The following is an 11,142-nucleotide window of genomic DNA, read 5'->3' on the forward strand; positions in this document are numbered from 1 at the left end:
TGCTGTGTACAAAGACACACAAAAGGGCCACTACAAAACACAGCTACCCATTGCCTGCCACCAGCCTTTTGGCTTACTGTCAGTAGGCATTATTCCTGCTGCTTGGCAATGCTTCCTGTACCCTATGGCTCCATGCACTATGCAGGAGGAGAGCCCAGTGGGTCCTGTGGGGTTTTAGCAACTGGGTTCTGACGTGTTTCCATTATTTTTCATAGTTTTGATAAAACACATCTTTCATGTTTTTGCTTGTAGATTTCAAATTCCTATCACTGTGGAATCATTGTTACTTTGTGTTAGACTGCCTATCTTCCTGCATAAAAATTAGCCTTGAGGTGGTTCATCCCTCCCTGGCGATTAGGCTCAAAGTGTCCCTACACCACCTGTCTCATTCCCTGTGACTTAAGAACATCGTATTTATAATGATAAAATCGTCTTAAGATGATACCTACATTCTGAGAGGTTGTATATTGCGTGTGATATAATTCATGTGAATATGCTGAAATGTTCAACATTCATTTCCTTATTCATCAGTTTTAATTGTGTGTGTGTGTGTGTGTCTGTGTGTGTATCTGTGTGTGTGAATCTGTATATATGCACTGGAGGAGACTCAGGTTGTCAGGCTTGGTGACAAGTGACTTTAGCCATTCTTTCTAAGTGGCTTTCTTTTATAAATTTATTTTACAAGCATTTTATGTTCCTATTTGAATCCTTTGGTTATTGATTTGCACTATATTGCCCGAGATCACACATCAAAATACAACAGAACCAGGACTGTAATCTGACCCTAGTTGCTGCTTTTCCCATTGTCCCCAAAGGGTTGACATTGTAGCATGCTATCCCCAGATGAATTGGGCCACATTCATAGCTCTTTTGGGACCCATGTGCTGCGGAGTAGCAATACGTACAGTAAAGCCCTGAGCAAACAAGTTCAGGGAGTGATGGAGCCAGTACAGTTACAGCTACCTTATTATAAGAGTACTAAGCTGCTAATTTATGACCTCTGTTTTTAAGGCTGAATTTTAAAATACTGTACTGTGTTCATTTAGTACTTATTCTATATATAGACACTGAGTCAGTTGCTGAGAAGATACAGTGAAAAACAAAACCTAGTCACTCCCCTAAATAAAGGAACTGGTAATCCAACGAAGAATTTAATACTTGAAAGCAAATATCTTGGAAAATCTGAATGTGTAAAGTGTAAAATTAGGACTGAGTAGGTGTGATGCGGGCACAGAGGAGAGGGGTTACGTTTGCAGAGAGGGTCAGAGGAAACGGGGGCGGGGGGGAGGCAGTTCATCAGAGTGTGTCTTCATGAAGCAGGACATTGAGGGTTGAAGGCAGCACATAGAGCGGGTTCTTCTAGTCAGGAGGAGTGCAAAGGAAAACAGCGTATGGTCTGCAGAGATGCTAAATAACTGATGAGTTTCTGCTTGACACATTAGATGCATTTACCATCTATAAAGTAAAGTTTAATAAGCTACTCAACCAAACTACAAAACCTACAGTGGCTTAGAACACTAAAGCATCTTTGTTCCCATCCAGGCAAATGCAATCAATTGTCCACGCCCACTTTACATTTATGACATTGAACACCTTATAGAGCACTGGTTGCACAGATATTTCTCAGTAGTCTCTGAAAAAAATTGAACCTAGTGAAGAATTCATTGCTCAAGTAGTCCTCTGAAATAGGAGTACATCAGCTAGGGATATTTTGTTATTTTCATAGAAATATATATATATATATATATATATATAAAATATATATATATATATATATATGGATATATATTTCCACGTGTGTGGATATATCTGTATGTATGTATGTTTGTGTGTGTAACCAGAGTAGTGACTAAATTTGAGACTTTAGTCTCTGTCATTAAATGAAACATTGCACTTCTTGTTTGCTCTTTCTCTCGGCTTTTCTAATAGGTGGACAGGTCGAGTGTGAACCCATGCTCCCACATATATGCCTTTTTACGTCACCAGTGTCTTTGCAGTAATTACCCCTTGGGCACTCTGGGTGGCTGGGTTTTCTAACTAAAAATTTTCAGCTTATAAGAGGCTTCTGGAGTTTGTGTATGCACAGTTTCGTGTTCAGGTTCTGCTAGTGTTTGCCATTGTTTTGGGATGGGGTCTCACTATGTCACAACTCATAGAGAATCTTCTGCCTCCTGTGTGCTGGGATTACTGGCTTGCTACACTGGGTTTGCTTCTATCTAGGATTTGATGTTTTAGTTCCTTTTTTATTGATAATAACTCCAGGAGTTGGTTGATTTTTTTTTTTCTATCTCCCACTTGCCTATAAGTAGAAGACAAAAAAAAAAAAAAAAAAAAAAAAAAAGGGAACCTGAAACAAAATGAAGTCCACTCACATGGACAAGATCTCTTAACTGGCAAACTGGGCCGGGGATTTGCCTCCCAGATCTTTGACTTGATAGTTCCATGTGGCTTGCATCCATGTGTCACCTCCCTGTATGGAATCTGAGCCTCTGTCAGCTCTGAAGCTGCGTGTGAAATCCAATCTAGTCAGGGGTTCTGAGACTCCGAGGAGTTTTGCTCTACAAATATTTCTGTTGTGAGCATTTCAGACTTTTATGTTTCCCTTGGGGCCACATGGAGTCAGCTGTCCACTGTTTCTCCACCTTCATTGCACTCATGATAGCAGTTAGAATTTAAGACTTGTGGATACCATGTGATGAGCTACCAATCAAGCTAGGGTTTTCCCAAGGTCCTGAGCTGTGGCCCATAACCACTGTAGACTGTGTATCTAGATGTGACCTGGAAGGTCTGGATTCATTGCATTTGCAACATCTAGTTCTTGGGGCAAAAATAGAGAGGGGAAGAGCAGGAAAAATGTGGAGTAGGAAGAGTAAGGAAAGCATTGAAAGTGGGCAAAGAAAACTGAAGGCTCACAGATTTAGCTTGGTCTAAGGAGGGATACACTGTGTTCCAGGTTTTCATCTTCTTTGAGTGCCTCTGGAACAAGGCTGGAAATTCTGGTAGTCATAGTTCGCTCTTCTTTAATCAGGGAAGGATTTGTGAAAGAACAGTGGTTTTGAGAGGTCCTTGAAGCATTTCCAACAAGGTGCTAATTGTGGTTGTGGTTTTCCTTTCCTTTCTATCTCCCTCTCCTCTTCCCTCTTTAACAGGTAGCCTGTGACTCTCCAGGTGTTGCCGCATGAGATTCGTTCAGACTGTGCCCCAACCTTCCTTCTCCATATGTCTCCATGGCAAATATGATTCTACCAGTCACAAATTTAGAATGTTAGTGGAAAATTCCATGATTATTTATGTTATTTGTATTTCTTACTTTTGAAAAACAGATTCGGTTTATATTCAGGTTCTGCTCTTGTCTTTTGAATAAGCATCCTTGCCTTTTGTTCTAGTCTGAAAATGAACAAATTCTAGAACTTAATTGGCAACTTTATTCCCTGCATATGCTGACCCTTTTCCTTTGATGTTTGTTTTCAGGGTACCTTGAGGACAGTTTTGTAAAATCCGGAGTCTTCAATGTATCAGAGCTTGTGAGGGTATCCAGAAGTAAGTAAAACTGTCTTCTTACTATACAAGTACATAGAATCATTAAAATATTGCAAATTTTGAACCTTAAATACAGTGTGAACACTGACTACATGAAAGTTGCTTGAATTTAAAGATTCAAGATTTAAAAAAAAAACCTTAAATTTTCTACTGAAATAAGTGAATGCATTGTCTAATTTTGTGAAATATTTTCATTCAACTCATCAAAGCCTTGTGTTGTATAATACTAATATTTAGACTGTTCTCATTGGACATCATAAAGGTATCCATTCAATTCAGTTCTCTCTGTGACCATAGATGGGCATTTTTATCAAAGGAAGTGTGGTTAATTAAATGTACTCTGTGCTGTTAGGATAACCCACATAAGTTTCCTGTAGATAAGTGCTTTTTCAGTTAGAGTGATTTGGTGGGGGTTGGAGACTACAGGATATGCACACTCACTTGTAAAGGGATGCATAAATGAACTTTGCAGATTGTACTTGGATATAGATAGACAGCATTGTTATCGCAAACAATGTCCAGTTGTTTACACCCACTGGAGGTGCCATTCTTGGTACCTCACCTGAGGCACCATTCTTGGCCAACTGGATTGGGTTTTGCAGGGTGAACTCACCTGGCTGACTACCAAAGCCAAGGGAAGCTCTGTTGATTAACCAGCTCTTGTTTTTGGCTGGTATGAGCAGACACATCCACGGTGACGGGATTAATACACTGATGACATGAAGGGACGTGCTGCTTTTCTTTTCTGCCTCATCCCTGATCCAGACTGTTCACGTCACTTAGAGGGTTGAGTTCTTACTTCATGTTTTGACAGAAGGTATCACAGCCTGGAACTGGTGTCACTTAGATGATCCAGTGGCACTCCAGACTTTGTCTTTATCCTCGTGTGCACACATCTGTAATTTCAACACTCCAGAGCAAGAGACAGGAAGATGGCAACAGGTTTGAGGCCAGCTGTGCTACATAGCCATCCAGGGATACTTAGCAAGGCCTTGTCTCGAAACAAAATTCAAATAAAAACAACAACAAAAACTGGTCTTACATTTGTATGAACTCTAGAGTTTAGGGATGAGGGCCACAGCCAATTGTAAGGAGTAAAGATAGTGAGCTGGCAGGGAAAGGCTAACCAAGCAGCTAGAGAGTCCTGCTCGCAAACTCTTGTCTCCAAGCTCCCAGATGACTGTCTATTGAGCGACTCAGGTGTTTGAACTTTCCTGAACAACAGCAACAAAACTTTATTTATCAGAGAATGACACATGTGAACACTCAAGACCTCATGTACCATGTCTCTTCTGTTAGAGTTCAGAGAAGATAAGGGCGTCATGGGTTCATGTATTTGGAAGCAGCATCAGGCAGGACAGTTAAATATATATATATATTTAAATATATATATATATATATATATATAAATATATATATATATATATATATATTTCACTCTTGATAGAAATTAGACTTGTATAACTTCTGGACGCTGTGAGGAGCTAGCAATCAAGCTAGGGTTTCCTCAGGGTCCTAACCGTGGCCCGTGACACAGCTCTAGCACATCTACATACTTCCCAAGAGGCTGAGCTGTGTAGCTATGGTACGTAGGAAACTATTACTTAGACCATTTTTTTCAAGCTCTGGAACGGATTTTGTCTTCTCTTATGAGAAGGGCAGTAGAGCTGCCCACCAGAAAGGACTCACGAAGTACCCCATTATAGATAACAATATGCCGGGTACTATCAAAGGAGGCCACTTTAGAACCTTCAAGAGAGCAGAATGATAGTTTGAAAAATTGAAATTTCAAACATAAAATGTAAATTAAAAATACCTTCTCATAACATTTCACAAGGTAAATTTTTAACATTTCATTCGTTTTTTTTTCTTAATTCACACTGTCATTTTTTTAGAGCTTTTTAAGCTATGTGTCATAACAAACATTACTGATGTGTAATTAGTACATTAATTATCCATATTCATTCCTTAGCTAATTTATTCAGCAAACATTACTTTCTCCTCCATATGTAAATAGATATCTCTGAGACTCTTGAAAGTTCTATTCTAAGTGTTTTAGTATATTCACACTATAATCTTATTTACATGGCTGAACCATATATTGTTTCTGAAATCAGGGTTCGCCAGGTTCTTCAGCACAAGCCTTATACTGTATGTTAGAGGTTCTGGCTTCTTGATTCACAGCCCCCTGCCCCTGGATCTATCTTCTCACATTTGACTGTCACGTGACCTAATGTGCATGTTGACTTTAGCTCACGAAGCTGTTCAGTGTCAGGATATTGCTCTATTGAATGACATTATCTCCATTCTAAAAGTTTTGTTAGGGCTTCTAACCTTTAGAAACCCAGGCTCTTTGGTGAATGGCTTTCAGGAGACCATTGGCATGTTGTAACCAGGACTTGCAGCTTTTGGCTTTCTTGGAGCTCTGTCTTGAAGAGGTGCTAAGAGTTGTGTTTCCATCTGCTTTGGGCTCTTCTGGGGCTTTAGAAGCAGGATGTCCTGGCAGGCCTGCTCTTCTCAAATGCTCCAGCGTCCTTCAGGAAACTGTGTGTTGTTTCAAGTTTTTGGTTATGTTTGTTATTGATTTACTTTCTTTTCAATATCCTCCAATTTACTGTCAGACTGCATTCCAAGTTTTTCAGTGCAAACACTGGGCTTCACTCTGTAGCCTTGACTGGCCTGGACTCAATAGGTAGATTACATTGTCCTTGAACCTATAGAGATCCATCTGCCTCTGCCTCCTGAGTGCTGAGATCAAAGACATCCATTACCATGCCTGACCCTGAAGTTTTTAAAATTACCACATGACTGCATGCTATACCCAACATGCTTATGGCCAAGCAAACTGTAGTGACTATAAAGCCGTGTAGAAACATGTCTAGTCAGTATTATCCAGACACTATCAGAGAGCTCAGGTTTCTGAAGTGGCCAGAACTAAGAGGATGTTTAGCAGAGAGTGCTCCATACAAATATTGGAGACTTCAGACAGCCTGTCTCTTGAAGCATCCACTGGATTAGGCAAGGGTACAGCAAAAGACTCCTGTCACAGGTCATATGTCTGGGCTCCACAGGAGGGGCCAACGCCAGCTTAAAATGGACACATACATCTCTGTTGTAGGAGGCAGGCAGATTATTCACATTCTCTGAGATAATCAGCTACCTGCTTCCTACACATATGCTGCTTCTCATGCCCTGTAGACCATGGTTCTACAAATAAATTTTAAAGCATGTGGTTACTGTTAAATAAAAAATTCCACATTTTTAAAACTCCGGCATACTTCAGGCTACAATAAACATCAATACCATAGCAGTCTAAATAATTCAAATGACCTTTAGATTCAGCATAAAAACATTTCCTCTGTAAGAAAGGTTCAAGTATATCGAATAATTTAAACAGCAATTAAAATCTGAGCAACTTAACAGAAGGCAGGGCCTCTGGAAGTTTCGAGCTGAGATCTTCCTGTTTGTGTAGATCTTCTGTACTTCAGTAGAGAAAGACCCTCTCTGCATCATCTTTGATTAGTAAAGCGTGTGGCTTGAAATCATACTCTCCTCAGAACATCTGAAGTCTGTCTGGGTCTGACAGATATTAAAACCCAATCAAATTGATAGAAAATATACCTTAGTCCTATGAAAAGTTCAAGGTGGGAAGAAATTCTTGAAAGTTAGCCATTCTTTGGAGTTACATACCCAGCTGGAGGCAGTTAGGAGAGGCTGTGGTGAGTAGGTTGTGTGAGTGGATTTCAAGGACCCCAGAAGTCTAAGTCCCCAGGACAGGCCTTGGAGCTACTAAAGGTTTGAGGGTTCAGCTGGCCTAGCCCTCTGCCCTTTGACACCAGCTGCCTGATTCTTTACTTTATTGTCTCTATCCTTGAGTACTTCAACAATCACATCAGTTCAGAAAAATCTTCCTTCAATACCTTGTTCCTTCTCCAAAGGCCACTTCCAGAAAGGGATTTTCTATAGTTTGTTTATTTGTTTTTCTTTTTCGGCTATTCAAGTCCGTACTGCCTTAATATAATCCCTGCAGATTATATTAAGCTGCTCATTGGAACAGTTTTACTGCTATCTTAAATTGTCCGGGTATTTTATGTTTGCTCAAGTGTTTTGTTTGTTCTAAGCAGGTGTATCTGAGAATATTTTGTATCCATTGCAATGCCTGCTTGCAAGAGACACAGGCACTAGCCTGCCTGCTTCTCGGCCAGCCTGCTTCTCTCTTCTCCTGCCTCAGCCTCTGTAGTGCTGGGATTGCAGGTGTACACCACCGACCTTATTAACCATCATGATTCCTAATTCATCCCAAGGTTGATGTTAGAGCTAATACAGGATAGTAATCATGTATACTTATCTGTGAAAGCCTTATATTTACTTATTTAACAGTGGTTTGGTTCAGTGCAAGCCACTCGGTTGGTGCTAAGTGGTAAGGGCCATTTGTTGTGCCCTGGCTCTCTCCACAAACTGGAGACTGACGGACGAAGTGACTTCTAATATGAAGGAGTGAATGAAGAAGGTTGCAGAGTGTGACCAGTGGACGTGGAGGCCGGAGAGCCAGTGTGAGCGTCCAGAAAGCCCAGACTTGACTTGAGGTTTCTGGTCTTGTCTGCAGCATACAGGGAATATTCAGTCTTAGAGTAAAGAGAGCTGTTGCCCAGAACCATGTGGAAAAAATAGTGATATGATATGTGAACAGAGATAAACGTAAGCATCACTTACAACCTTTCTTTTAAAAAAAATTATTCCTCAGCACCCATAACCCAGGGAACTGGAGTCAACTTCCCCATCGGAGAAATTCCTAGCCAGCCATACTATCATGACATGAACTCTGGTGTGAACCTGCAGAGGTCGCTGTCCTCTCCACCGAGCAGGTAATGTCCGTCGTCTTCCACCCTTTGTGTAGACAGACCCGCCAGCAACAAGGGGAATTAAGTATTCTGCTGACAATTCAGACTTTGACATTTTGCTAGAATCATTTGTTTCAAATGTAATTGATGTCACCTTTAAAGTCTTTATTTTGAGGGGGAAATGAAGTTGAAACTAAGTTAATGAGATTTTTGTCTTATGGCACGAAATATAATTCTGCTAGTTAATCTTTTGGCAACTTTAAAACTGATGATGGGGGTCGGAAAGATGGCTTAGTGGTTAAGAGCTCTTGTTGCTCTTACAGAAGACCTGGATTTGGTTCCCAGCAACCACATGTTGGTTCACAAATATATGTAAGCTCCAGTTCCAGAGCTTGCAGTGCCATTTTCTGACTTCCATGAACAGCAGGCACACACATAATACACGTACAGGTAAAGCATTCGTGCACATAGACTTAAAAAGCAAACCTTATAAACACGTAAGCAGTATTGCCACAGAGTCCCCTTTTAATATCAGAGCATCCTGATGACCTTTGCTGTAATGCCCCAACTGTACTTGAGATAATGAAACATGAAAGAAATTGACATTCCCTAGCCTTAAAAATCAGCCTTAACGCCTCATTCAAGACTGCAGTGTTCAGGCGGTCGAGGCTCTCCGACTAAATCAGTTACCTCTTCTGGTACCAATGAAAGCCTCAGCCACTCTGAGGCTGGCTCAGCAGGCCTGACCTGGGGAAAATAAAGAATGAGGTTCCTTGGCATTTAGTTCTCTGCTCATGTTTACCTTCTCTCCTAGTCTTGTAACGTTCACTCAAGATAAATATAGGTGGTTTTTTTTTCCTATTTTGAGTTGTGTCTTTCACGTATGAAGTACAATCTCATTTCCAGAGTATTCAGTATGTCCACAGACTATCATATGAATGTACACAAATTCCCAAAAAGCATTATTCATTATCCTAAGTTTTAAAATTAAAGATAATCCTGAAAAGTATTTTTCTAGACATTTTTCACTAATGAAAAATAGCAGCCTTGAAAAGTTGTGGGAACATCCATATTTATACTGTTCATAAAGTAAAATTGATTTCATGGCCCAACTGTATTTTCATATAATTAAATTGTATATCAAGATAGTTGGGTTTATTATCACTAAAATTATCTAAGATATGTTGAAGTCTGAAAAGTGCTTTGATTTTTCTAAATTTAACATGTGGATTATGATTTTTTGAATTTCCTTGTTGGATGTGTATGTTGTCAGCGCCAGCCTTTTGCTCATGGCCACCTAGGGTCAGCTCCTGTGTCCTTCAAGTGAGACAGAGCTCTGCCGCTCCTCCTGGAAATAATTTGCCCTTCTTTGAATACCGCTGCTGGCTCATAGTGGAAGAGAATTACATTAAAAAGAGAATTCTGAAAAATATGCATGATCTCTGAATTTGGATTCTTCGGTAGAGACTAAAGGAATAATATCATTTCTGTTAAGCTTTATCGCGGGGAGGAATTGTCACACTCAATCTGTACTCCAGAGATCAGCAGCAATTAACCGCAGTGTATCTACAAATAGACTGAGCTGTGCACAGGCTTATGCCCTGGCTGGCAGACCTCCCCCCTGGCGTGACCCCTTCTGTTCACTTTTCCTGGGCAGATTCGCTGAATTTCTCCAGATTTGTACCCTTGCTTTTTGTTATTGTTGTTTTTGTTTTTTAATGGGGGCTTGGTTTGCATGCAGCTTCTGAGATAATCTACAGCGCCATACTTTGGTGTCACTGTAACTATGAACAGCACATAAAGTTAATTCAGGAGGCCTTTTATGGTTGTTACATGTGAGCATAGTCACAGGTAAGAATTCTTTAAGAAAAAGAAAAAGTGTTCATTTACGAGTCAATAATTAGCATAATTGGCTGTTTACTGGGATGTTGGCTGGAGAATACTGAAGCAGACTGTCCCAAAGTATCACTCACGTCATAAAAGAGTTTTTATTCTTTGCTGGATGTCCACTTTCCTTTGTAATAGGTTATTCCAAAGTATTTTCTTAAATGATAATTTTTCATGATTGATCTTAAGAATAAAGGCAGTAGCCTAATTTGTTTAAGGGAAAGGTAAAGAACATGGATCCTTACAACTAGTAAAGTTCTGGAAACGGTCTTCATGCTATTAATCATAAGGTCAACACTAATAATTAATATTTAATAAGTATCTTTGAGCTTCCAGCGATTTAACTGAGAGCTTTATAGTTATTAGTTCACCTCATCTTCTTAGCCAGACTCTTTAAACTGGGTTTTATTATTTCCACCTCACAGGTGATGAACTGAGCTTAGTCAGGTTGAGGAACCTGTTGCTGGAGCTAAAGACAGTCAAGACACAGGATTTGTGCCTCGACTTCACTGCCCCATCCCTTTCTCTTATCCCCAGACTAATAATAAAGCATTGCACTGTCTGTGCTATGAACACTATTAATATCAAAAGTGTAAGATAAATCGGTACCTTTTTCCTTCATTAAAAGTTTTCATATTAGCAGAAAAAGACATATTGAGAGTTCACTTTTAGTTCACATTTAAAAAATCTGAAAGGTTAAGTATACCAGCCACTTTGATAGGTAGCATATACTATTGGAAATGTTCACTGCTCCCGTGGATGCCTTGAACACTCACTATTTTTTCAAACTCTTTAACTTGGATCTATTGGAAATTATTTTTTTAATAAAGTCATTTTTTTTGTAAATGCTACACATCTTCCCAGAAACGCCATT

At 39.8% G+C, this 11,142-nt stretch overlaps 1 protein-coding gene across 5 annotated transcripts in view; it reads left to right on the forward strand.

Annotated features, from left to right (window-relative positions):
* The window catches only part of Nfib (nuclear factor I B), a 217,795-nt gene that overhangs the window by 145,896 nt on the left and 60,757 nt on the right, over positions 1-11,142 (forward strand). For all 5 annotated transcript variants that reach the window (XM_055629813.1, XM_055629796.1, XM_055629806.1 and 2 more), the window contains 2 exons: positions 3,472-3,540; positions 8,285-8,405. In XM_055629813.1, the coding sequence (XP_055485788.1) occupies positions 3,472-3,540; positions 8,285-8,405 (190 nt within the window). The remainder of the gene's footprint in view (positions 1-3,471; positions 3,541-8,284; positions 8,406-11,142) is intronic.

Source organism: Psammomys obesus, unplaced genomic scaffold (genome assembly GCF_907164565.1).
Source record: "Psammomys obesus unplaced genomic scaffold, mPsaObe1.curated_primary_1811, whole genome shotgun sequence".
Taxonomy (NCBI): domain Eukaryota; kingdom Metazoa; phylum Chordata; class Mammalia; order Rodentia; family Muridae; genus Psammomys; species Psammomys obesus.